Source organism: Phodopus roborovskii, unplaced genomic scaffold, assembly GCF_943737965.1.
Source record: "Phodopus roborovskii unplaced genomic scaffold, PHOROB, whole genome shotgun sequence".
In the NCBI taxonomy this organism is placed as follows: Eukaryota; Metazoa; Chordata; class Mammalia; order Rodentia; family Cricetidae; genus Phodopus; species Phodopus roborovskii.
The window spans coordinates 25,331,716-25,358,981 of NW_026126459.1; the positions used below are offsets into that span (position 1 = coordinate 25,331,716).

At 46.1% G+C, this 27,266-nt stretch overlaps 3 protein-coding genes across 4 annotated transcripts; 2 read left to right on the top strand and 1 right to left on the bottom strand.

The window, feature by feature from the left end:
• Positions 1 to 1,059: 1,059 nt before the first annotated feature.
• Pfdn5 (prefoldin subunit 5) lies at positions 1,060 to 6,072 on the top strand. The gene is made up of 6 exons (XM_051190019.1): positions 1,060 to 1,224; positions 1,423 to 1,525; positions 1,827 to 1,858; positions 3,201 to 3,275; positions 3,363 to 3,468; positions 5,865 to 6,072. Exons 1-6 carry the CDS (start codon positions 1,153 to 1,155, stop codon positions 5,939 to 5,941), a joined length of 465 nt encoding a protein of 154 aa, XP_051045976.1. The 5' UTR covers positions 1,060 to 1,152; the 3' UTR covers positions 5,942 to 6,072.
• Positions 6,073 to 6,280: 208 nt separating this feature from the next.
• On the top strand, positions 6,281 to 12,602 carry Myg1 (MYG1 exonuclease). Its single transcript, XM_051190018.1, has 7 exons — positions 6,281 to 6,542; positions 6,643 to 6,755; positions 8,872 to 9,031; positions 11,607 to 11,756; positions 11,878 to 12,000; positions 12,104 to 12,285; positions 12,382 to 12,602. Exons 1-7 carry the CDS (start codon positions 6,327 to 6,329, stop codon positions 12,578 to 12,580), a joined length of 1,143 nt encoding a protein of 380 aa, XP_051045975.1. The 5' UTR covers positions 6,281 to 6,326; the 3' UTR covers positions 12,581 to 12,602.
• A 759-nt stretch (positions 12,603 to 13,361) lies between these two features.
• On the bottom strand, positions 13,362 to 26,068 carry Aaas (aladin WD repeat nucleoporin). 2 transcript variants are annotated; one of them, XM_051190021.1, is made up of 16 exons: positions 25,827 to 26,068; positions 25,306 to 25,433; positions 22,970 to 23,025; positions 22,619 to 22,710; positions 22,442 to 22,488; positions 21,049 to 21,147; positions 19,762 to 19,905; positions 15,472 to 15,592; positions 15,067 to 15,191; positions 14,859 to 14,919; positions 14,621 to 14,711; positions 14,388 to 14,481; positions 14,245 to 14,312; positions 13,926 to 14,007; positions 13,744 to 13,828; positions 13,362 to 13,611 (listed from the first exon to the last, which is right to left on the bottom strand). In XM_051190021.1, the coding sequence occupies exons 1-16, from the start codon at positions 25,947 to 25,949 to the stop codon at positions 13,387 to 13,389; spliced, it is 1,641 nt and encodes a 546-aa protein (XP_051045978.1). In that variant the 5' UTR covers positions 25,950 to 26,068; the 3' UTR covers positions 13,362 to 13,386. The 2 variants fall into 2 exon arrangements, with proteins under 2 accessions (XP_051045978.1, XP_051045977.1); XM_051190020.1 differs by lacking the exon at positions 25,827 to 26,068 and adding an exon at positions 25,644 to 25,751.
• Positions 26,069 to 27,266: the final 1,198 nt, after the last annotated feature.

The following is a 27,266-nucleotide window of genomic DNA, read 5'->3' on the forward strand; positions in this document are numbered from 1 at the left end:
TTCCTCTGTCACATCCCCAATTGAAAACCCCACCTCCTGGACCAAAAAAAAAAAAAAAAAAAAAAGCCTTTCTCAGTTGGCTAGTAGACCAGTGACAGAATTCCCCATTAACAGCTGAGTGTGGCTGGGCCTTGGATGACAGAGCTGGACAGAAGGCCATCAAAATGCTTAAGTGAAAGGCAAGCAGATGGATAGACAGCACAGGCCGAGAGAGTGCTGAGGGTGTGTTGTAATGGCTCCATTGCCCTTGCCTCTGCTCAGTGATTTTAGAAACCACTGTTCTTCTCTATGATTAGTCCAGATTCTATGGGCTTTTTCTACTTCCATACAGTTCCTGTCTCCCCAACTAAACTGTTTTGAGGAAGCATATATATTTGCTTTTTTGAGACCGGGCTTCTCTGTGTAACAGTCCTGGCTGTTCTAGAATTCACAGAGATCCGACTGTCTCTGCCTCACATCTTACATTTATATACCGCTCATATCAAACACACGGTAACAATTATGCTGGCACTAGGCAGATGCTCAGCAGTTAAGGGCACTAAGCTGTTCTTCCAGAGGACCTAGGTTCCGTTCCCAGCATTTGGATGGAGGCTACCTACTAAGTGTAATTCCAGCTCCAAGGAATCCAGTGTCCTTGATACTGTACATCATATATAATACATACATACATATATATACACACACGCAGGCCAAACAGACACACAAGCTTATGCTGTACTTGTTGGTCAGCAGTGGTGGTTCTTTAGAGTCCTTTCCACTTCGTTTGTCCTTTAAAGCACCGTTCCCACAAAACACCTTAGTGGTTCTGTCACGACACAGGCCTGTCTCCAGAGTTGTCCCAGCAATGTGCAGTAGTGTATACAGCTTTACAATCTTGCGGTTGCGCCCTGAGGACTTTCAGGAGTTTCCAGTTCCTTGACGGCTAAAGCCATGTTTGCGATTTAGTCGTGCTAGCTATGGTATACTCAGCGAAAAATCTCCATTATCCTCTATAAATCAAGCTTGAGATCCTTATCTCCCTTCAGAGCCGCAGGGTCATAGAGACGAGCGGCGCAGAGTGTATCCCCGGGAGGCACCACAGAAATACCGCGGAGGCTGGCTAGAGTGTCGCACGCCGAGCCGGCTTCCTCTTCGGTAGTCCTCCTTCCCAACATGGCGCAGTCTATTAACATCACGGAGCTGAACCTGCCACAACTGGAAATGCTCAAGAACCAGCTGGACCAGGTGAGGCCCTGTCCCGGCACTTTCCTCGCGCACCACGTCCTCCGGCCGCGTGAAGTTGGTCGCCCCCGCGCCTTCCCGTTGGGGAAAGCTTCCTTTCCCAGGGAAACCCCTATCCGGTCCCAGGTCCCGCCCCCTCTGTCCGAGCCCAGCTCCCTCTCCGGTTCCCGGGCTGACCCCCTTTTATCTCCGCTTCTGTAGGAAGTGGAGTTTCTGTCCACGTCTATTGCTCAGCTCAAGGTGGTGCAGACCAAGTACGTGGAAGCTAAGGACTGTCTGAACGTGCTGAACAAGAGCAACGAGGGTATGGATGAGGCGGGTGAGGGCACCTGGGGAACTTTTGCTAGCCCGCGTCTCTGCCGTTTCTTCCCGCTCTGGTTTTCCTTAGAGAAAACTGCCCATTAGGTAGTGTATAGCCAGCCGCACGAGCCCCTGCATGTTGCCTACAGAAAAGCTAAAATGCACAAGACATCCCTCAGCTCCCGTCACCTCTGTTGCTGTTCTTTCACTGTCTGTGGATACTGAGCCCTGTAGGAGCTCCCCTTAACGTCTTCACGTGGGAGCGGCCAGCCTTCCCCAGCTGTTTGTCTTCGTTACTTTCACAGGAAAAGAATTACTGGTTCCACTGACGAGTTCTGTATCCTTTCCACAGGAAATGCTACCTTGCTTTATCCCTCAGTCATTTCCCCCAAACGGGGAGAGTTTTGATAACAGTCACCCAATGATTTTAAGAACAGTCATAGCCCAGCGTGGTATTGGTGCATGACTTTAATCCCAGCACTTAGGAGGCAGAGGCAGGTGGGTCTCTGTGAGTTGGAGGCCAGCTTGGTCTACAGAGTGAGTCCTAGGACAGTTAGGACTACACAGAGAAATCCTGGCTCGAAAACCAAAGGGTCATATGCACTTCATAGTTCTCTTGTCTAATCTAGGGCCAGTGTCTAATACTTTCCATCAGAGTTCAACGAAGAATTGAAGTGTAATGTTTCTCTTTGCTGTGTGGGGATGCTCATTTAATATGGAGATAAAACTGACAGCCGGCTAAAGCAATAGGAAAATAGTAGGACATTAAAATTGAGAACTTGGCTCTGTTAGTGTCATCTTAATTGTGGCTCATTCCAAAACTACTTTAAGAAAACTAGATTGTTTCCATCTGTTGAAAATAATCCATGAAACAACAGGCTAAAAGAGAAACCTACGAATAGCAATTTGTGAGGATTGCTTAAGTTAAATAATAATGACAGTGTGGTGCTGGAGAAATGGCTCAGTAGTTAAGAGCACTGGCTGCTCTTCCAGAGGACCTGGATTCAATTTCCAGCACCCACACTCCAGTTCTAGGGGATCTGACACCTTCATACCAATTCACTAAAACAAATGTAAGTAAATTATTTAGTGGGTAAAAATGTGCAGAAACACAACCTGAGTTCAGTCCAGTGCCCACATGGTGGAAGGAGAAAACCAACTCCCAGCCTCCACACATGTTCCATGGCATACACACTTATGAAAACATATACACAAATGTAATGTAAATGTTAATGATGATCTGAGGCTGGAGAGAGGGCTTACTACTTAAGAGCACTTCTTGCTCTTGCAGAGAACCTAATTTGGTGTAGGTAACTCCAACCCCAGGGATCCAGCAACCTTTTCCGACTTCTGCAGGCACCAGACATGCACACGATGCACTTGTATACAATCTTAAAAAAAAAAAAAAAAGTAAGAACTTGTAATAATTTATCATTATGACTGGCATGGATAAGGCTAGCTTTCCACTTACACTGTTCTAGAACCTTGGGAAAGCATGGTTGCATCTGATCTGGTCTTTGTGGAAAGACTAATGGGGGAATCTGGGTGGGATCAGGACAAGACAGTGATCCAGCTTCTGTGGTCTTCACAAGGAACCAACTCTGTTATTTGGGGTTAGTTCTGGCTGACAAAACTGTGTTTCATGCTGGGCTAGTTTTCCCTTAATCCTTGCTTCTCAGATGTATGTCCCTGGGAAGTTACATGACGTGGAACATGTGCTCATTGATGTGGGAACTGGCTACTATGTGGAGAAGGTGAGTTGGTTAGCCTATGGATGTCCTCAGAGAAGGTGTGTAGGATGGGGTCTCCTTTTATTCCATCATTGACCTCTGATCTTACAGACAGCTGAGGATGCCAAGGACTTCTTCAAAAGGAAGATAGACTTCCTTACCAAGCAGATGGAGAAGATCCAGCCAGCTGTGCAGGAGAAGCATGCTATGAAACAAGGTAAATTCTATAAAACTGTATCTGTGAATGTCTGTATGTCTCTGGGAGGTGTGGGGAAGCACACAAATGCGGTGGTACATGTATGGAGGTTAGAAGAAAATTTTCAGGAGTTGATTTTCTCCTTTCACCCTGGGTTCTAGAGATTAAACTCTTGTCATCAGGCTTCGTGGCAAGTGCTTCTAGCTGTTAAAGCCATCTCCCAGGCCCCCAGGGAACTTCCTGACACTTTATACCTCTATAACAAAGAACATTATTGCATAAGGCATGATGCCATGCACACATCTGTAATCCCCAAGACTGAGGAGGCTGAAGTGGGAGGACTGTCTCAAAGGAAACACAGGAGCCAGGGTTTGTAGCTCAGACTTTAATCCCACCGTTCAGGCTAGTGGGGACATCATGAGACTCTTGTCCCCACCTCCCAGAAAGACTTAATTGGTTTAGTCTTCAGGAGAGAGGTACAGTAGTAAGAGTGCCTAGCTTGCTGGTCGGCTGTAGCACTTGCTTTTGATCCCAGCACTTGGGAGGCAGAGAGGCAGGCAGATCTCAGTGAGTTCGAGGCCAACCTGCTCTACAAAGCTAGTTCCAGGATAGCCAGGACTATTAAACATAGAAACTCTGTCTCAAAAAAAAAAAAAAAAAAAAAAAAAAAGCCCCAGAAAAAACAACAACAACAAACCAACAGAGAGTGCCTTGCATATAAATGTCATGGGTTAAATCCTTGGGACCACAAAAAAAAAAACAAAAAACAAAACAAAAAAAACATTTACTTATATGTATGCATATATACATATAATGTGTTTGCATATATGTGTGTACACACATAATCCACGTACAGTACTATCAATGTAAATGAGTAATCCAGCTGTATGTGATGAGGCCCACCTGTAATTTTAGCACTCAAAAGGCTAAAGCAAGAGGATTCCAGGTTAGAAACCAAGCTAGGTACGTACCAAGATCCTGCCTCAGAAAACACAGAGGTTAGAGAAATGGCTCAGTGGTTAAGAGCATTTAATGTGCTTGCAAAAGGCACAGGTTCAGTTCCAAGCACCTGTGTAGCAGCTCACAACCACCTATAACTCCAATACGAGGAGATATGACTTCTTAATCTCCTACATAAACACAGTGCATATACATATGGTCAGGTGCACATGAGCATGAGTGTGTGCGAGCACACACATAGTAAGTATTAAAATTTAAAAACATCCAAAGGCTGGGGAATATGGCTCCATGGGCTTGGTGCATAAGCATAAGGACTCAGTACCCAAAAGCTGGGCTTGACCCAAGTGCTTGTAACCCCAGTGCCGGTAGGACAGATCCTGGCAGTTCACTGGCTGGCCAGTGAGTTACAGGTTTAGTGAGAGACCCTATTTCAGGGGACTAGACAGAGAATGATAAAAAGGTAAGATACCTTGTTTTCCTTGGTCTCCACACATGTGCTTAGTGGTGGACACACATAAACATACACACTCAAGAGCTTGAAGAAAACATGGATAGTAACATAAAACTTGGAGGTAATCAGGGCTGGAGAGATGGTTCAAAGGTTAAGAGTCCTGGCTACTCTTCCAAAGATCCTGAGTTCAATTCCCAGCAACCACATGATGAGATCTGCTGCCCTCCTCTGGTATTCAGGTATATATGCTAGCAGAACACTGTATACATGCATAAGGCGTGATAAATCTTAAAATAAATAAATAAAGCTGGGCGGTGGCACACGCTTTTAATCCCAGCACTGGGGAGGCAGAGGCAGGTATATCTGTGAGTTCCAGGACAGGCTCCAAAGCTACACAGAGGAACCTTGTCTCAAAAAAATGAAATAACAACAGAAAAGCTTGAAGGTATCTCCTCCAAGTTAAAACCATGTCTCTGCTGGATGTGGTGGTACACTCCTTTGATCCCAACCTTGGGAGGCAAAGGCAGGCAGTTCTCTGAGTTTGAGGCCAGCCAACACTATATAAAGAGACATTGTCTCAGCAACAACAGAAAAGATGTTTCTCTTTGGTACCTGATGTGTTATCCTGGGGGTTTGAGTGATTGAGAAGAAATCTGATAATGGGTTGGAATAAAATGTCTATAAACACAGTAGAAATCTGCACATAGCAATCCTCCAGGAAGTTTAAAAAGAAAGTGTAGGTCCTTTTCACACCAACTAAATCAGTCTGGAAAGAGGGTACAGGAAATTGCTCTTGATTTTAAAGCCAGGGAAGAGTTTGTGGCTTTTTGTTTTTGTTTTGAGACAGAGTCTCATTCTACACTATATTCCAGCAGTTATCCTGACTGACACGGTGTAGATTCTCAATCTGTGTGTTGTTTGTTTCCTTATGCCCTGCACGATTGAACAGTGTTCCTCACCTTGGGTTCTCTAGTATCTTATTATGACACTCCTTCTCCTCTCTTAGCCGTCATGGAAACGATGAGCCAGAAGATCCAGCAGCTCACAGCCCTGGGGGCGAATCAGGCAACTGCCAAGGCATGAAGATGTGTTGCAGAAAAGGAGCGTAGATGAACCCTGTTTCAAGGGGCCTGGGACTTTGTGGGCAATGCCTATTGGTGTCTGGGAAGAGAAGGCCTTGTGTTTAATGTTAATAAATGTGCCAGCTGGGCAAATGGTGGTCTTTTCTTGTGGTGGTGGTGGACGGTGTGTGTGGACGGGTGGTGAACTGGGAGTGTCCAGAGGTGTACGCTTGCCTAGAACCGGAAAATAGGCTATCCACTCTGCCTTTAGAGATTCCACCTGGGGCTTTGAGGAGCTGGAAGAAAGTAGGCACGCTTGTGGTTGCCGTGGGGATGGCTTGCAGGCGGAAGTGAAGCTGCACTAGACACTTCCTTTTCCGGGTCAGCCTTCCCTCGGCGGGAACTGTATGGGTTGTTTCTTGCGTGGTATTCTAACAGTGTTGTTGCCGCTGCGGTCAGTTCTCCAAATCCAGCATCGCATGCTCGGTCCAGAGTCCGTTTCGCCCCCTAAAAGGCCTCGCAGCAACCTCATGGCACCACCGCGAATCGGGACACACAACGGCACCTTCCATTGCGACGAGGCTCTGGCCTGCGCGTTGCTCCGCCTCCTGCCAGAGTACAGGGTACAGACGGACAGCAAACCTAACCTGAGCATCACCCTTCTGGAAACCTACCCTTCATCTTCTGATTCTGCCTGACAGCCCCTCCCTTCTGTGTCTGCAGGATGCAGAGATTGTGCGGACTCGGGACCCCGAAAAACTGGCTTCTTGTGACATTGTGGTGGATGTGGGTGGCGAGTACAACCCACTGAGACACCGTTACGATCACCACCAGAGGTGAGTTCACAAACATCTCTTCTCTGTTTTCATTTAACTTCCGTTTGTGCTACAATCCCGCCTTCCATTGCCCCAGTCCTTGAGGCCAAACTCTTTAATCGCTCTGGGACTGAAACCTTTCCGCAGGCAACTGAATCCTTCTAATTCAAGGACAGACAGTCCACTGCAGTGGCCTTGTGCTTTGTTTTTATTTTATTTTATGTGTATATTTGTTTCGCCTGGATTCATATCTGCACCAAGTGCATTGGTGTCCACAGAGGTCAGAAGGCATCGGGATGCCCTGGAATTGTAGTTAAGGGTTGTGAGCCACCATGTGGACGTAGGGGATTGAACCTGCCTCTAAGGCTGCAAGAGCAACCAGCTCTTTTAACATCCCCAGCCCGGTGATAGTTGGTTTTAATTTTGAATTTGACAAAACCTGGATTTTAGAATCACCTGGGGGATAATCCCGTGAGGGATTATCCAGATGAGGCTGTCCTGTGGGCATGTTTGTGGGATTTCTTAATTACCATGATAGACTGGGAGGCACTAATTCCTGGGCTGGAGTAAGTAAGCCAAGCACAGAAGCTTGCATAGGCTTGTTTTTTCTCTGCTTTTGCCTGTGGGTGAGATAACGATTCTTTAAGCTCCTGCCCCTTTCCTGCGGTGATGGACTGCAAGCTGGTGCTGCCCTATGTTGGTCTCTGTCAGGTGTTTTATCCAGGCAGCAGAACAGAGCTATGTGTTACCCACAGCAATATTGTCGCCCTCGGCCCTCACCTCACACTCTGCTCAAACTTCAGCGAGTGCCCTCACTTTCCCACCTCCATTTCACAACTCCTCCTTCCAGTTTAGGGAAATTTGTTCCCTTCTGTTGTGTTTGTTTGTTTGTTTGCAGTTTTTCCAGACAGGGTTTCTTTGTGAAACAGCCCTGGCTGCCCTGGAATTCTCTGTAGACCAGGCTGACCTCAAACTCGAACTCACAGAGATCTGCCTGTCCCTGCCTCCCTAGTGCTGGGATCAAACGTGTGTGTGTGTGTGTGTGTGTGTGTGTGTGTGTGTGTGTGTGTGTGTGTGTGCGCGCGCGCGCGCGCGGGCGTGCCTATGCCTGGCTTGTTTGTTGTTTTTAATTTACTTTTTATGTATACAGTGTTCTGTCTGCACACCAGAAGAGAGCACCAGGTCTCATTATATATGCTTTTGAGCCACCATGTGGGTGCTGGGAATTGAACTCAGGTCCTCTGGAAGAGCAGCCAGTGCTCTTAACCTTTGAGTCATCTCTCTAGCCCCTGGCTTGTTTTTTGTTGTTTTTTGTTTGTTTGTTTGTTTAAGTAAAAAGCATCTGTATGGAATGTGAATATGCTGTTCTTATTCTTTAAACTATAACATCAACTTACCTAACATCTTCCTCCTATTAAGTAATTTAGAGATGATCTAAAAGATACAAGTGCTGTACATTTGTAACCCCAGCATTTAGGAAGTAGGGGCAGGAGGGTCAAGAGTTAAAGGCCATCATCTGTGAGCAAGTTTGAGCCTGCCCTGGTCCCATCCAGAAAAAAAGTTATAGCTAGTCATGGTGGCACACACCTTTAATCCCAGGACTCGGGGAGCAGAAGCAGGATGATCTCCTGAGTTGAGGCCAGCCTGATCTACAGAGTGAGTTCCAGAATAGCTAGAGCTACACAGAGAAACCCTGTCTCTAAAACAAAACAAAAAAATATACATAGGAGGATGTGTATGGTTTGTAGGCAAACACTGCCCTATTTTACATAAAGGACTTGAGGTCAGGGAGCTACAGTTGCTCTGATGTTTGTCAACCTCCCACAGGTGAACTTGAAAGGACAGAATCTTAGATTTTTCTCCTTAATATACAAAACACAAAGCCTGGTATACAGTAAGTGATGTTCCAATCATTGTCAAGTGAATGCAGGAATAGAAGCTTTGAACCAAGGCCTATGATTGCACTGGAGGAAAAGCTAACATCTTTTGAGTGGGTTTTCTTCTCCCCATTCATACAGCCTCCTGCTGTATGAATTCCCCATCCTGCTGATACCCAGGTCTCCCCATGTAAACTTGGATGCACACACTCGACTCCTGGTCCAACTCCTTCACTGTAGCCCTTCCCTGTGCTCCTCAGGACTTTTACTGACACCATGAGTTCCCTGTGCCCTGGGAAGCCATGGCAGACCAAGTTGAGCAGTGCGGGACTTGTCTATCTGCATTTCGGGCATAAGCTACTGGCCCAGTTGCTGGGCACTACTGAAGAGGACAGCGTGGTGGATATCCTTTATGACAAGGTACGGACCTGAGGACAAAGCTGTCCTGTATATACATTCCCACCAGGCTGGCTAGGAATGGAACTGATGCGGCACTTGGACTCCCCCTTGTCAGCATCACTGGACGGTAGGGAACTGTCTTAATCACTGTTCTGTTGTGGAGAGACACCATGACAACAGCAAATCTTATAGAAGTAATTTTATTGGGGCTTGCTTATGGTTTCAAAGGTTTAGTCCATATCGTCATGGTAGAGAGCATTTGGCATTCAGGCAGACATGGTGCTGAAAAGGTAGTTCCACATCCACGTCAGCAGGCAGGAGGCAGCACACCACTGAGCATGGCTTGGTCATTCCCAGTGACACATTGTCATCCAAGGCCACACCTCCTAATCCTTCTCATTCAAATAGATCAGCCTGTGGGGGCCATTCTTACTCAAACCACCACAGGGACCCAATAGTCACCCTCCCCATCAGGTATGCTCTTTGCTCCTTCCTAACCTGCATCCTGGAGTGGGAAGTGAAGATTCTGCCTGTGTTGCTTAGGCTGGCCTTGAACTTGTGACTAAGTAGTAGTATGCTTGCTTCCCCACTTAAGGGCTGGGACTGTAAGTGTACATACCCACACCACTCAAGGGAAGAGCGTTGAAAGCAGCGTTTCCCAGTCTTTTTTGTGCCATACATCCAAAAACAATTATTCCAGGTGTGGTGGTGCACAGTTCACCCAGTACTTGAGAAGCTTATACAGGAAGATCTTGAGTTCAGGCCACCTGGATGCTGACTTAAAAACCAGACCAAAGAAACAAAGAATTATTTGCTGTTTCTCAGTAAACAGAGAAGGCTGCTTATACTCAGAGTCACTGGGTGCAGAGAGGCTGGCTCCCTGGCTGGCTGTCGAGTGTCTATTCCCCATCTGCATGCTTCACTAGGGCCACAGGAGTTGTCGGGCTTGAGTGGAAAGGACAGATTACAGAGGCATCTTCAGGTTCAAGCCAAACAGTACCAAGGCCAACATTTAACCCTGTTCCTGTGATTCATCCAGTCCCCAGCACTTCAGACAGCATCAGCCCTGAAGTCCATGAGCCCACAGGACTGAGGGGGACTTTTGGGTTCAGACCTTAGCTCAGTTCTCCAGCATCGGCCTCGGTTTGTATGTGCCAAGGGGGAAGAAGTGAGTAGGTTAAGAGTTTTGGGAATGCCAACGCTTTAGACAAATGGAGTTACTTATTTCCTGTGCTGATGGGTTTTCTAAGTGCTGAGTTTTATGTGAGTATCAAGCCTGGGTCATATAAGAGGTACTATGCATGGAGGCGTTAACATTTTCGATTCTCTGAGGTCAGTGCTCTTTCTACACATCACACATGGGACTGATATGAAGTACATTTGAGGGTAGATTCTCATCCATATCTCCTGCTGCTGCCCTAGAATTTGAGGCATTATTTTTTCTACTATTTTTTCAGAGTTAAGTGTTGTAGCTGCTGCTAACATATGGTACGTTATGGCTTCATCTCAGCCCCATGGCTCAGGTTTTTTGGTTTTTGGGGTTTTCTTTTTTGATTTTGCTTTTTGTTTTTTGTTTTGTTTTTTTTTTTTTAATAGCTCTTAATGTCCATCAAACACTTTCCCACTCAACTGCCTCATTAATTTGCTATACAGCCTAGTTAGCACACATTACTCTTCCCTCTCTTGGCCCAGGAATCCATTTCCACAATCCTACTTAGGAACTGAAATCCTTGTTCAGAAGTCACAGCCAGGTTGGAGGTTAAGAGCACAGGCTCCTCTTCCAGAGGACAGGATTTGGCTCCCAAAATCCACATGGCACTTTAGTCTGTGGCTCCAGTTTCAGGGAATCTGATGCCCTCTTCTGGCCTCCCCTGGTATTAGGCATATACATTGCACACAGGCAAGCAAAACACCCATACACATAAAAATGAATTAAAAGATTTTTTTTTTTTTGGTTGTTTGTTTTTGTTTTTTTGAGACAGGATCTCACTTTGTAGTTCTGGTTGTCCTAGAACTCACAATGTAGACCAGGTTGGTCTTGAACTCACAGATCTGCCTGCCTCTGCCTCCTAAGTGCTAGGATTAAATGTGTGCCACAATGCCCATCTTTTAAAAAAAATTAGTGAGGGCTGGAGAGATGGCTCAGCCCTTAAGAGCACTGGCTGCTCTTCCAGAGGTCCTGATTTCAATTCCTAGCAACCACATGGTGGCTCTCAACCATCTATAACAGGATCTCACACCCTCTTCTGGAATGCAGAGGGTGTATATGCAGAGTATCAGTGATACATACATACATACATACACACACACACACACACACACACACACACACACACACACACACACACACACACACACAATGCCCTGGGCTCACATGCTGTCCTGGTCTTGGCCACAAGTTTGTTAGAAGTCAGGTGACCTGAATTCCAGTCCCAACACTAAGCTGTTTCCTTCCCTCGTTTCTCCCTCTTTCCGTCTGGTTAATGGTGAAACACTCAGGACTATTGTGAGGAAGTGTGTTTACATTCTGTGAAACCTGTGCCAACTTTACAGTGGTGAGTATCCTCCCTCAAGTGCATCTCCCCTGCTACTTTAGATGTACGAGAACTTTGTGGAAGAGATAGATGCAGTAGACAATGGGATCTCTCAGTGGGAAGGTGAGCCTCGATATGCACTGACCACTACACTGAGTGCCCGGGTTGCTCGGCTTAATCCTACCTGGAACCAACCCAACCAAGACACTGAGGTAAGGACAACCTGAATCATATTAGAACCTGAGGACAAAGGAAGAACAGATGCCTTCCAAGTCCCGTGAAGTAGAACTTGGGCCAGTGCCCATCATGTTTTACGGTTTCCACCGTTCCCAGGCAGGGTTCAGGCGTGCAATGGACCTGGTGCAAGAAGAGTTTCTACAGAGATTAAATTTCTACCAGCACAGCTGGCTGCCAGCCCGGGCCTTGGTAGAGGACGCTCTGGCCCAACGATTCAAGGTAGACCTGGGAAGTAGCCTGAGAGCCAGGGATACTTCTGAGCTATCTGGTCTACTGGGTTTCCTGCTTGTACCTAACCCTAGCACACTGTCTTCCATTTCAGGTGGACTCAAGTGGGAAAATAGTGGAGCTTGCAAAAGGTGGGTGCCCTTGGAAGGAGCATCTATACCACCTAGAATCTGAGCTGTCCCCCCTAGTGAGCATCACCTTTGTTATCTACACTGATCAGGCTGGACAGTGGCGAGTCCAGTGTGTACCCAAGGAGCCTCACTCATTCCAAAGCCGGTGAGTACCCACAAAACTACCCTACCTGCCTTCAGGTTCTGTTTCAGTGCTGTTGGGAGTCTGCCACCCTTATGTATCATCTGTTCTTATATATAGGCTGCCCCTTCCAGAGCCATGGCGGGGACTTCGGGATGAGGCCCTGGACGAAGTCAGTGGGATACCTGGCTGCATCTTTGTCCACGCCAATGGCTTCATTGGTGGACACCGCACTCGAGAAGGTGCCCTGAACATGGCCCGTGCCACTCTTGCCCAGCACCCAGCACCTACGCCCCTTGAAAATGCTGTAGTTAAATAAAACTTCATCTCTGACTGACCCAGGCCCTTATCCACCTATTAATTTTCTCAGACTTGATAAATTCAACATCCTACGTACTGGGTCCTAGGCTAGGTGTTTTCCCACTGCTTCTTAGCTTTGCTTTTCGAACCATTTGACAGCCATCCTAGTGGGCTGCACAGGAAGCTCAGCAGTTAAGAGCATTTTTGCTGTTGCTCTTGGAGAGGAACCAGATTCAATTCCCTGCACTGACATAACTGTCTATAACTCCAGTTCCAGAGGATCCAACACCCCGTTCTGACTCCGTGGGCACTAGATACACATATGTACTCCCAAGTAACATTTTAAAAAATAAAGAGAAGGGCTGGAGAAATGGCTCAGCCATTAAGAGCACTGGCTGCTCTTCCAGGGGCCCTGAGTTCAATTCCCAATAACCACATGGTGGCTCACAACATAATAAATTTTTTTTTTTTTTTGAGGTTTAGTTATTATGTATGTTGTGTTCTGCCTGTATGTATGCCTACTTACCAGAAGAGGGCATCAGATGGTGGTGAGCCACCATGTGGTTGCTGGGAATTAAACTCAGGACTCAGAACTAAGACAGTGCTTTTAACCTCTGAGAATCTCTCCAGCCCCCTACCTTAATAATAAACCTTAAAAGAAAAGCCATCTGAGGACTAAATAACTTGATCAAATTCACAGGTAGTTAGAAAATGACAGTAGAATATTGGTCCGTGGACCTAATCCTTTTTTTCTGCTATATCCAAACAACGTACTAGGAAAGAAAACACAGCCTGGTAAATGAGTAGAAAACAAGAAGACTTTATTTACAAGTGAGAGTGAGGGGAGTGGGGCTGAGCAGGTGGTAGACCTGGAAGAGGGTCCCAAGGGGCAGAGGTTGGTGATGTCTCAGTAAATAGTGGCACTTCATGAATGGAGCCTCCACCTCCAGCTGGGGGCTCCTGGGCCCGGCCAAGCACTGGGCTAAAGCGAGGAAACTGGGCGTTGACAAAGTACAGGGGGATGTGGGCAATTCGGCCTGTAGACCAGCACTGCAGAAAAAGGGTAAAGAAGGTGTCAAGAGTTTGAACTTCATGATAGGCCAAAACTACAGAGGCTCCAGCCATTCGGGAGACATCTACACACGCATACTCATACACACACACCTAGCTTTGTCTACTCACCACACTGAGCAAGGCCCCTTTGTTGAAAGAAGGATGGAAAGTGATAAGCTGGGCCTGGGCTCCTGGCTCCCCCTGAATGATGCCACTGTGGCAAGAAGAGAAAGATGTGAGGGATCAGTGTTGGGAGGGAAGTTTGTGCAGTTGCAGTGTAGTCCAGACCCAGAGGTCTGCTTGGCACTTACCAGGGTAGCAGTTCAAACACAGGGCTGTTTCGAGTTCGAAAAAGGAGGATGACAGGATTCCCATCTTGTACCCGTGCATTTCCTATAAGAAATGAGTCGGATAATATAGGGAACTCTGGAAACCAGGTCCCACAGAGCAAGGACAGATTTAAGGCTGTGATTTAAAAGCCCTTTTTCTCTAGTGGGTGTAATGGTGCACACCTTTAATCCAGCAGTGGGAAGCAGAGGCAAGAACTACCCAGTGAGTTCCAGGATAGCCCATGCTACTCAATGAGACCCTGTCTCAAAGGAAGCAAGCCCCATTCTCTTTGTTCCTTACCTTTCATGAGCACAGCCAGACGTTCACCACTAGGGTCCCAAACCATGGAGTGGACCTCTCCCCCGAGCCTGTGACAGGACAGGAGCATTCAAATGTGGCTCTTCCAACTTTGTATCACTCCTCCCACAGGCACTGAAACCTACCTCTCCTCTCCATCTGGTGTCTGTATTGTCGTCTCAGAAAGATCTGCTACGATCGTTGCTGATTTCGCACCTCCAACATGTCCCTTCTCTGTTCCTGAAGGGCAGAGGTTTCTAGCATGCAGTGATGGGTTGGTTTCCTAGGTTTCTATACTTCCTTCTTCCCTCAGTGCACTCCACAGGCTGTTGTCTCCCTCTACCACCCCATATAAGCTGTATTATGAAATGTAACTCACCACATCCTTCTGGGAATGACAAGGAATAAATTAGTGTTTCCCCTAATACAGTGAACAGCAGTCGACTCCCATCTGGACTCCAGCAGCCAGTCTGGGGACAGGAAGGAAAAGCCAGGAGAAAAGAAGTCTATAACAGGACTAAAGCAAGAGACAAGTAGAGGTATGGAACCATCGAGGGTGATCCAGGCCCGTTTAAAAAAAAAATCCCCAGCTTCTGTGAGTCCTAAGCCCCTCTTACCTGACAGCGTCCTGAGAGAGTTGGCCACCGCTCACAAGTCCACATCTGGGTCTCCCAGACTCTGAGCCAGAGAAAGACAATGATTATGGCCTGGGGCCTTCATGCTCCAAATGTGGGTCTGTCCCCACTTTTTGGTCCCCAGAATCCGGCCCAGAAACCAAGTGCCTTTCTCTAGATCTTGGCTTCCCTCAGCTTTTTATCCACTCACCGAAAGACAGCTGAAGGAGTAGTAGCCAGGACTTTGCTGCCATCTGGGGACCACAGCAAGTTGGTAACCCCTCCTCCTCGGAACCAGGGAAGGGGGACACAGATTTCTGTTGAGACATCCCATACCTGAGAGGAAGGGAAATGGTACAGAAACTCAGAGCACTATCAGTCAGCTCACTTAGGCTACCCTCTTCTATGCACAAAAGCCCAGAGAAGGGACACAGAAAGAAACTAACTTCTCAACATGAAGACCTGGGTTTATGATTACAATGATTGTTGTCAGAGTAAGATCTGGGATTAGCTCCCTCACTATATAAACTGAAGACAGACAATCTCACTCCCTGTAAGATTTCCACCGCCAGGTGAAGAAGGCTCTTGTCTCAACATAGGGGTGGAGACCACTCACCAGAATAGCAGCATCTACAGGGGAGGCCGAGAGCAGCCGTCCCCCATTGGGGGCCCAAGCCAAGCTGGTGACTGGTGTGTGTCCAGGGTGAGATAATACCTGGGCGCAGCCAGAGGAAGGTCTGTGGGATAAACAACAGGGATAGAATAAAAAGATGATAATAAAAGCTGGAAGGTGGTGGCTCATGCCTTTAATCCCAGCACTCGGGAGGCAGAGGCAGGCAGATTTCTGAGTTCCAGGGAAGCCAGGACTACACAGAGAAACCCATCTCAAGAAAACAAGGATGGTAAATAAATGCATCAAGGAAGCTACAGAGGCTAAGTGGCTAAGAACACCTGCTGCGTTTTCACAGGGTAGGAGTTTGCCTCCCAGCACTCACTGACCTCCTGCACCTCCAGCTCCAGGGTATCAATGCCCTCTTCTGACCTGCCAGCACCCAAACACCAGGAAATGAAAATGTCATGATTCCATTTCCTTGCTTTTGCTAGAACCCCTAACCCATAGCCTCTAACTGAAATCCATGTTGAGAAAAATGAACAATAATGGTGGAGGTTAGAGGGAAGATCTATGGAGAGCCCCTGATTTGCCAGGATAAAAAGAAGCTAAAAAATGAAATAAAAAAAAAAAAAAAAAAAAAAAAAAAAAAGAAGAAGAAGAAGAAAAGCTTTAATACCAGCACTTGGCAGATGATGCAGTTGGATCCCTGAGTTCGAGGCCAGTCTGGTCTACAGAGCAAGTTCTAGGACAGCCAGAATACAGGATACACACACAGAAACTGTGTCTTGAAGAAAAAAAAAAAAGAAGCCGCAGTCCAAATCTCTGAAGACGGCTCCTGGCAGTGAGTCTAAAAGGCTACACTGGTGTGTCATTCCCTACTGTGCTGGGTCACCAGGGAGATTACCCCAAGGATCCAACTCCACACTTCTCTTCTCAACCCCTGCACCAATCGCCCCTTCTCATCAAAACATCTCCCACTTCCATGTGCCCACAGCTTTCTATTTACCAAAAAAGAGCTGTATGTGAACTGACTTCCACTACTGGGAGCTCTTCCCTTTCTACCCAGCAGTAACCACCTTTAATTCCTTTGAGGGCCTTGGCCATCGACAGATGATTAACTTTATAGTGAATGGCAATAATCTTTTAAGTCAGCTCAAACATGAGAGCTCCAACTCACAGTGGCTCCACTGTCCCTATAATGTACCTGTGACACATGCCACATGTATGTGTCACAGATAAACAAAGATAAATCTTTGTTTTATGTGTAAAACCATTTTGCCTGCATGCCCGTCAGTGCCCATGTGTATGTAATGCCTATGATGGCCAGAAGAGAGCATCAGATCCCCTGAAAAATCTTCTAAGTCTTATAGTTATGAGTAGTTTTTCAGCTAACTTGATCCCACAGCTGCATCAGCCCCCAAATAACACAGAGATGTGGTATTAGATATAAAGCTGTTGGCCTGTTACTAGCGTTTCTTATTGACTAGCTCTGTCTTAAATATTAACCCATTTCTATTAATCTAAGTGTTTCCACGTGATCTTATCTTACTGGAGATAGGGTCCAGACCTCTTCTCTCAAGTCCCTACATCTTGAATCTCCTCTACTACATCTCCCAGAATCCTCCTTGTCTCCTAGTCCTTCTTATTTGCCAACAGTGCTTTATTCATTAACCAATAAGAGAAACATAATTACAGAATGATATCTCCCATTACCTTCTCTCTATCCCTAAAATAAAAACATTCTAAAGGGCAGCCCATTGTTTTTGAAGCTTCCTCCTACATGAACTGTTACTCTATTCTCAATAAAACTTTGCTGGCTTCTCCTTAGGGGAGGAAAAATAAATTTCCTAGAAAGGGGATAGAGAGATGATTTAGTGGTTAAGAGCATTAACTGCCCTTCCAGAGGATCAAGTTCAATTCCCAGCATCCACATGGTGGTTCATAATCATCTCTAACTCCAGTCACAGGGTGTATCACTCTCTCCTGGCCTCCTCAGATGCTGCATGTACATGGTACACAGACATACATATAGGCAAACCACCCATATGCATAAAGTTAAAAACAAAAAACAACAGTGGTGATGCACCTCTTTAATCCTAGCACTAGGAAGGCAGAGGCAGGCAGATCTCTTGAGTTCGAGGTCAGCCAGGTCCACAGAGGGAGTTCCAGGACAGCAAGGGCTACAGAGAGAAACCCTATCTTGAAAAACCAAAACAAAAATAAAATAAACCTTAAAGAAATTTCCCTAGGAGAAGCTGAGCATGGTGGTAAACTCCTATTATCCTTTCACTTAGGAGGTAGAGGCAGGAGGATCAAGAGTTCAAAGCCAGCCCTACCTATACTAAGTTTGAGATCAAAGTTGCCTACATTAGGCCTTATCTCAATAAACAACCAAAGACACATGACTCAGTATTACCACAGTGCTGATGTTTTGTGCCATTTTGTACACTTAAAAACTTTTTTTGAAATTGTTCAACAAAAAACAAGACATCAACATGAACACTGGTGAGATCCAAGTAACTAGTTAATAGTAACGGACAGCCAGTGGTGGTGAAACACACACCTTTAGTCATAGCACTCGGAAGAGGACCTTGTGAGTTCAAGGACAACCAACACTACAGAAAAACCCTGTCTTAAACCACCACTACCTGGGGCTAGAGAGATGGCTCAGAGGTTAAGAGCACTGGTTACTCTTCCAGAGGTCCTGAGTTCAATTCCCAGCAACCACATGGTGGCTCACAGCCATCTGTAATTGGGTCTGGTGCCCTCTTCTGGTGTTGAAGCAGACATGTAAACAGAGCATTGTAAACACAATAAATAAATCTTAAAAAAAAAAAAAAAAAAAAAAAAAAAGCCACCACCTCCACACCACCCTCAAGCCTCAAGGAATGGATAGATGTCAGTGTCTCAGTCTTGAGAAGTCTTATATGGTAACGTAAGATGTTAAAGCAGCCACTGAGAGTATATTGAAACAAATCAGGCATAGTAATACATCCTTTAATCTCAGAAGGAGAGAAATGTCACTGTCTAATAGCTCAAGACCAGCCTGATCTACATAGCAAGTTCTAGGCCAACCAAGGCTATAAAGGAATACCCTGTCCAAAAAAAAGTATAATGAAATAGTAATTTTATAACTTCTCTATAAAGATTATGCTGGTGAGGAAGAGAAGAAAAAAAAGAAAGAAAGAAAGAAAAATGGAGGAGGGGACACAAGAGAGATGGCACTAAATCCTGAAAACCTGTGTTCAGTCTCAGGAACCCACATAGTAATGCCCCAAAAGTGTTCTAATGTCCCACAGCCATACTTTAAGTAAATGTACTTCTTAAAAAAAGAAAATGCCAGGCATGGTAGCACATATTTTAATCCTAGCATTCTCTGTGAGCTCAAGGCCAGCCTGGTCTACATAGTAGGACTCCGTCTTGAAAAACAAAACAAGCAGGGCGTTGGTGGTGCATGACCTTAATCCCAGCACTCAGGAGGCAGAGGCAGGTGGATCTCTGAGTTTGAGGCCAGCCTGGTCTACAGAGCCAGTTCTGAGACAGCTAGGGCTGTTAACACAGAGAAACCCTGTCTCAAAAAACCAAAAAAGAAAGAAAAAAATAATTCTTTTATCCTCTCTCACATCTCCCTTTCTCCCCTCCCCCCTTTTTTAAGGCGGTCTCGGGTCTCAGGCTATTGCTCAGGCTGTCCTTAACCTTCTGAGCTGAGGCTGAGGTGGCCCTCATGTCTCAGACTCCTATGTAGCTGGTTACAGATATGCAGCACTGACCTTAGTTCTTCCACATCTGGAGCTGGCCAAAAGGCTTCCGTATTTGTTCGTAATTTTAGAATTTTCTATTTTTTTATTTAGTTCATGGAAAATGTTCTTTTCCCTCCCCTCCCCCCCCCCCCAGATAATGTTTCTGTGCATACCCCTTGCTGTTCTGGAACTTGCTTTACAGACCACGCTGGTCTGGAGGTCAAGAGATCTGCCTTCTGCTTCCCAGTATTGGGATTACAGGTATGTGCCACCATCGACTGGTGATTGTTCTAATTTCTATGGTTTCTATTCATATCTGTATCTCTTCCTGTTCTACAACTCTGACGGTGTATGGCCTACAGATAACATTCTCCCATGATCCCAAAAGCCTCTAAGTTCTGTCCCTTTGTCAAGACAGAGCATCTTAGCACCCACCTGACCTAAGATAAGCTTCTCCACAGCCCTGGAAGTGCTGTGAGGAGGGTAACTTGCAAACCCCACAAGCCCCTGGCATGATCCCCAGGTCAGGTCAGGACAGGCTGACAGGACTCACCTGGTGGATAAAGAGGTGGGGTCCAAGGTCCAGATGAGAATACAGCTCTGGCAGGCCACAGCCAAGACAGAGGCACTGAGGGGCTTCCAGGCCAGTGCAGCCACATTTCGCTGTAGACGATGCTTCAGGGAAGGAACTATAGTGCTAGGGTAAAGAGATGGGAAGCTGAGTCAAAGCAGGGACACTAAGCTCAGGAAACCTAAGTTCAATTAAAAAGATAAAACAAGGTGCTGGAGAAATGGATTAGTGGTTAACAGCACTGGCCAATCTTCCAGAGGACATGGGTTTAACCCCCAGCACCCATAGGACAACTGTCTATCTCCATTTCCAGGGGATATGTCGCCCTCTTCTGACCTTCACAGGCATTGCATGCATGCAGTGCACAGGCATACAGGTAGGCAAAACACTCAAACACATAAGAAATAAAATTCAGGAGCTGGAGAAATGGCTCAGAACATTGGCTGCTTTTCCAAAGGTTCAGGGTTCAAGTCCCAGCACCCACATGGCAGCTCACACAACTGTCTGTAATTCCAATTCCAGATCTGACACCCTCATACAGACACTCATACAGGCAAAACACCAATCAATACTCATAAAATAAAAAAAATATAAATTTTAAAAGAAGATAAAACCAGGCTGGGTGTGCTGACAAATGTCTTTAATCCCAGTATTCAGGAGGCAGGGTCAGACAGATTGCAGAGTTCCAGACCAGGCTGGTCGACAGAGTGAGCTCCAAACGCCTAGGACTACATCAGAACCCCCTTCCCGCCCCTCCCCACACAAAGGATAAAATAAAAAAAGATAAAAGGTAGAGAAACCCAGTCTCAAAAAATAAAAAAGATAAAAGGTAAAACTGCACAGAAGAAAGCTACATCTAAGGGCATAGTTTAGAAATAACTCTGGTACTTTGTACAATGGCCTGGATCTGACCCCCAGTACAGGGGGCGGAAAAGGGGTGGGGAAGACCCTCCCAGGGAGTGGTTCAAGAACATGGAGTATTGTGGGACAGAAGCATGAGATAAAAGTTAGATGTACACTGGGTGTCATAGTGCACACCTTTAATCTCAGCACTAAGGAGGCCGAGGCAGTCAGATTTCTAGTTCAAGGTCAGCAGAGACCTCCAACTCAGAAAAAAAAAAAAAAAAAAAAAAAAAAAAAACTTAGAAAGGACACATTCAATTGTGGAGTATCCCCAACCAATTCTAGAAGGAAGTTCTATGGACCAGCCCACAAAGGGCAGACGGTAAGGCCAGTCTGAACCAGATGCTGCAGTGCACACCCTCATACCTGCTAGCATTATACACACGGATGGAGTCATCTAGCAGGGCCACTGCAAACTTGTTGGTATGAGGGTGCCATGCAAAGACCCGTAAGCAGCAGCTAGACCTGCGGGGAATCAGCACGGAGTCAGTCAGTAGCTGTACCTCCACAAACAACCTAGCCACTCACTCAGACTCCCTTCCACATGAGAAAGAGATGCTCAGTTTTTCTTTTGTTCCTTTCTGAGGGTGGGGAAGGGGGTGTCTTAGGGTTTCTACTGTTGTGATAAAACAGCATAGTCAAAAGTGTTTACTTCATCTTATAGCTTGTAATCCAGCATCCAGAGGTGGTGAGGGTAGGAAGCCAAGAACCATAGCAGGGACTAGGGCAGAGGCCGCGCTGCCCTAACCTTAACTGGCTTGCTCAGTCTGCTTGCTTGCTTGCTTTCTAAGGTGATGTAGGTGGCTGGGTGGGTAGTTTGCTTTTGAGACAGTGCCTCACTATGTAGCTCTAGCTCTCCATAACTCACCATATAGGTCAGGCAGGCTGGCCTCCAACTCAGAGATCCACCTGCCTCTACTTGAGTGCTGGGATTAAAGATATACAACACTGTATCAGATTTCCATCTGCTTTCTTCTTTTTGTTTTTCAAGACAGGGTTTCCCTGTGTAACTTTGGAGCCTGTCCTAAAAGTAGCTCTTTGTAGACCAGGCTGGTCTGCCTGTTTCTGCCTCCCAAGTGCTGGGGTTAAAGGCATGCACCATCACTGCCCAGCTCAGTCTACTTTTTTATATCAACTAGGACCACCACAGTGAGCTAGGCCCTCCACATTAATCATCAGTTAAGAAAACACCCCCACTGCTGGATGGGGATAGTGTGAAACTTTAAATCCCAGCACTCAGGAGGCAGAGGCAGGTGATTTTTGTGAGTGAAGAGGCCAGCCTGGTCTACAAAGTGAGTTCTAGGACAGCTAGGGCTATTACACAAATTAAAAAACAAAACAAACAAACAAAACCACCCTGTTTTTAAAAACAAGGAAAACAAAACAAAAACCACCTCTATAGACTTGTCTATAGGCCAGTTTTGTCTGTGCATTTTCTTAATTGAGGTTCCCACTCTAACTTGTAGGAAGTTGAAATAAAACTAGCAAAACAGAGCTGGGCAAAGGTAGTGCACGCCTTTAATCCCAGCACTCAGGAGGAAGAGGCAGGTGGATCTCTGAGTTCGAGGCCAGCCTGGTCAACACACTGAGTGCTAGGACAGGTTCCAAAGCTACAGAGAGAGCCTGTCTCAAAAAACATAAAACTAGCAGAACAGGGGTGAAAGTGTAGAGGAGTCTCTGCCTTGCCCTCTCTCTCCCCAAAGGAATTTTCACAACTCAGGATGTCTAACCCACATTGGGCCTGGGTTTATGCACTCACCAATTAGTTACTTGGGCAAATTCAGCGATCAGATCTTCACTTCTGAGCTGGAAGAACACAGCAAATAGACATACCATACACAGGGACTCACCTATTCAACCTTCCCACTAAGGAGCTGGGCCACTCCCACCCAGCCCTGCCCACAAAGGAAAGAGGCAGGGAGGAAGTTAAACTTACAGATAGGTGCGGGAACAGGGAGCCATGGAGAGAGGAGGCCCATCTACAGAGAGCCAGGGCCCAGCTGGATGCTGTCTTTACCCACTCAAACACTGTGGGGTTAAAAAGACAGCTCAGATTACACCTTACTAGCAATGCTTTTAGGTGAGGACAGAGTCAAAACTCTTTCATTCTTGTGCCCAGCACTGTACTGGGTCTAGATACCTTCTTCCCAGTACCCATCTAGGGCATCTGGGTACATGGAAGAGACAGTGACAGAAAAAAAGCAGGCTATGGGAGTAGTTGGGCTAACTGGGGAAAGTATGGAAAGGAGACAAGTTTACAGGTAGAGGAGACTAGAGGGGCACATACCTTCTTCCTCTGAATTGGCAATTTCATTCAAGACTCCAAAAAGGCCCACATCACGCCTCACAAGGAGAAAAAAATAAGAGTTATTCTCATCCTGTCACAAGTCCCCCTAACAGGTCTCATTCATTAAAACATATTCAAGAGGGCTGGGATGTATGTGGCACAGTTGGTAGAGTATCTCTGCTTGGCATAAATAAAGCCCAGGGTTCAATCCTACCAGCACATAAAATCAGGTGAGGTAGCACCTGCCTATAATCCAGCACTGAGTAGATAAAAATTGGAGGATTAGAATTTCAAGATTCTTAGCAACACAGTATAAGGCCGGCCCGGACTATATGAGGCACTAGGTACTGTATTTTTAATGAGTGCTAAATAAGCATCAAGCATTTTATATTTTGCTTCCCCACACACACACACATACACACACACACACAAGATGGGGTTTCTCTGTGTAACAGTCCTGGCTGCCCTGAAACTTACTTTGTGTAGAAAGTTGGCCTTGAACTCACAGAGCTCCACTTACCTCTGCCTCCCAAGTGCTGGACTAAAAGCGTGCAGCACCATGCCTGGCTCATCCTTTCATTTCTCTCTCACACTAATCTCAATGAGAGTTTGCCCACTTACAGGTGAGGGGTGGTGGACTTTCTGAGCGGGTCAGTTAAGGCTTGGCATGATGTAGTGGCTCACACCTTTAATTCCAGCATGCAAGAACTCTGTCAGTCCTCAGCCAACCTGGTCTAAATAATGAATTCTATCCAGCCAGGACTACATATTGATTGAGATCCTGTCTCAAAAGGAAAATGGGGGGGGGCATCAACCTTACTTTCAAACAGTGAATGGCAAGTCATTGAAGTGTCTTAAGCAAGAGAAACAATCATGTGAGCATTTCAGAAAGATCAATTTGAAGTTAGAGTCCAGAATGGAGAAAGGGATCAATTAAGGAGCTACTTAAGGACTCCAGAAGAAAATGGGGGAGTAGCCTAAACCTGAAGGATATAGAAGAAACTTGGGAAGCAGAATACACAGACCTGAGAAATAATTAAGACATCAGTAAGGAACAGAGCAATATGCTGAGAAACATCTAGCAGTAATTATACAGCAAATATGCCTATAATGTGCCAGGCATTGGGCTGGGCGCTTCCATAGTCTAATTGAACATTACCACAATCTGATCACCCAGGTTCTCTGTCTTGTTTGGCTTTTGTATTTGGCTGATTGTTTTTGAGTCAGTCTCATGGAGTTCAGGCTGGCCTCAATCTTGCTATACAGCAAAGAATGACAATAAACTTTTGACCCTGTGCCTGGTGCTGAGACTACAGGTATACACCACCACACCCAGTTTTCCATGGCAACAATTCACAAAGTAACCCATGAACCCAGCAACTTAATTTCCAGGGATCCTTCTTACAGATAATGGTAATGATAGTAATAGTGACAATAAATATTTCAAGATATGTACCAAAATATGCCTCTCAGTTCTCTGCATCTACTCAATACCACACTGCTAGATAAGTCTCATTGAGGACAGAGTAGTTAAGTAACTTTTCCAAGGCTACACAGCTAAAAAAAAGGTGGCCAGAGACCAGGTTGTGGTAATTTTTAAAAAGTGGTACTCAAGAGAAAGATGCCATGAGACAGAGCTTGGATGGAGTTTTTTTTTTTTTAAATTAGGGAGAAAGTGAATGAGAAAAGTGGGGAGGGGAGAGGGAGACAGGGCTTTGGGGACAGGAGCAGCAAAAGAGAGAGTCGAGGGAGGGGGAGGGAAAGGAGGAAGAGAGAGAAAGATGGAGAAGCAGAGAGAAAAAGATGGGAGGTGGACATGGCACTTTTAAACACAAACATAGTGAATGTGCACAGGTGTCATTCTTTGTGGCTGCATCTGAGGACTATCTTGTCGTAACCCCAAGGGCAGGCCAGTTCAGAAGGCTGAATACTAACATGGGTAACACAGCTTCAGCTCTTACATGTGACCTTATGTATGCATGAACCAATGCAACCTTTAGCTAACTTTCCTGAGCTTCAGATAAAAGCTCAGGACGAATAATGAATGGCATGAGGTGGGTGCTGAGAACTGGGGTGTAAGTAAAACCATACCAGAAACCAAGGCAAGCCATTACGGATAAATGAAGCTTTTGATAAAGCCTTGAGATTTGGATGGGTATGATTTGTGGAGTTACAGATGTGAAGATAGAGACCTGAATAATGCAGCCTTCTCAAGAGCAGCCCAAAGCAGAGGTGTGGTGGCTCATTCATTCCTGCAGGTTCTGTAGACCATGGCCTGTGCAACCCTTTGCCACGCCTCACCAAACACTGATGAGCAACCTTTTGCCACGCCTCACCAAACACTGATGCATCTCTTCCACACTTGCTCCCGGTGATGGATGAAGGCAGTTCTCGTGCCATGGTCCAGCCTCCCAGGAGTTTTTAGGGGATCCTTGGTCAGGTGTAGGACAGGAAGATTGATCCACTATACCTCAGAATTGGGGGATGGAAGTCAGTCTCTTCCCCAGGTCTTCCCAGAACTCCCCGCCATCTCCAACCCATGGCTGGACTAGGCATAAAAGATTGCACGGCCCCATTTCCCATATCCACAAAGATGACACTTGTGAGACAAAAAAAAACAAGCCCTTATCTGCAAACCCCAATCATTTTTCACAGGGTTGACATTAGAAAAGACCTGACTCAGAGCATCCTTCCTTTCCTCTACCCCTTCCAGATCCTCCTCAAATGCCTTGGCATCCCCTACAAGCCAACCAGCCCTAAAATACATTTCGTGCTCTCTAGTCTCCCGTGGCAGCCAAGCCGACACCACCCATTCCCAGTTTCCGCAGATCCACTCATGCATCCCCATCCAGACCACCTGGCCCCGGAAGTCGGGAGGCGGGCTCTCATAGCTGTTGCCGGTCACCAGCTCGTTATTGTGCTCATATAGGGTTACTTGACCCCTAGGCGGCGGCGGGGGAAACAACCCCAGGGAACACATCTTGCCAGTCCGGAGGGCGTCTAGAATCGACAAACTCCCGGCTGGGGACTGCGCTCTCCTGACTCTTGGTTCCCGGGCTAGATTCGTACGCGGACGGGTAGCCGTACAGGACAAACCTGAGCGCGAAGTTCAACGGAAGTGCAATTAAGAAAAGTTCCGTGTGAGGTTCCCGGACGGACTTCCGGAAGTTCCTGGCGCGCCCCCTAGCGAACGGAGAGAACACGTCGCAAGGGCCAGCATGCAGTCCAGAGCTCCGCGGTTTGGTTTTGGTTTGTTTCCTTTGAGGCTACTGTTTTTTCCAACTCCGAATCCCCAACAGCGTCTCCCACTCATTTACTTAGTACGGAAAAAGCCCAAAATAAGCCAGGTCTAGGAAAGTACCTAATTAAACCCTCCAACGCCCATGAATAGCCCTGAGGAAAATACAGATTGTGTTATCCTGCTGCTCCATCCTCAGGAAAAACCTTAAGTAGAAAGTCAGAAAGGACTTTAGGGGACAGTGCTGTGCCTCCTGAACCCGCGCCCACAGGCAAAGGAGTCCTAAAAGAGAAAGACGGACATTTCCTAAGTACATTACTTATAAATGCTTTCTAATCCTTACAATAACCTCAAAAAAAAAAAAAAAATGCACCATTGAACTACCTGTAGCAAAGTGACACAGATTGGATCTGGATCTACCCAAACCAGACGTTGGCCCAAGGCTACAATTACTGCAGGATGTGAAGATGGGAAGAAGGGAATACAAGGTCATCATGGTCTATACAGTAAGACCCTGCCTCACAATTCCAGTGAGACAGAAGGATCAAAAGTTCAAGGTTCACTTCATAGTTCTCTTCCAACTTGAGATACATATCACTGTACCAGGCTATTCTTTGGGGCCACCAACCAGCTCCCAACTTATGACACAGACATTAGTTTTGAATGCTCAGCCTAGCTTAGGCTCATTTCTCGCTAACTCTTTTAACTCAAATTAACCTGCTTCTCTTTATGTACCTTTTGCCTTAGGGTTTTCTACTTTTCTTTCCTTCTGTGTCTTTTACTGCTTCTCCTTTCTGCTGGTGGCATCTCCCTCCTCTCCTCTCTTCTCTCGTTCCTCTTCTCTGGAACCTAGGTTTCTCCTGTTTATTCTCTCTGCCACTAGCCTCACCTGTTCCTCTTCTGCTTAGCTATTGATTGTTCAGACCTTTATTAGACCAATCAGGTGCCTTAAGCAGGCAAGATGAAACAGATGCAACACATCTTTACATAATTAAACACACATCCTTACATCATCAAAATAATGCAGAATAAACAAATACAGGACACCTTTACACAGTT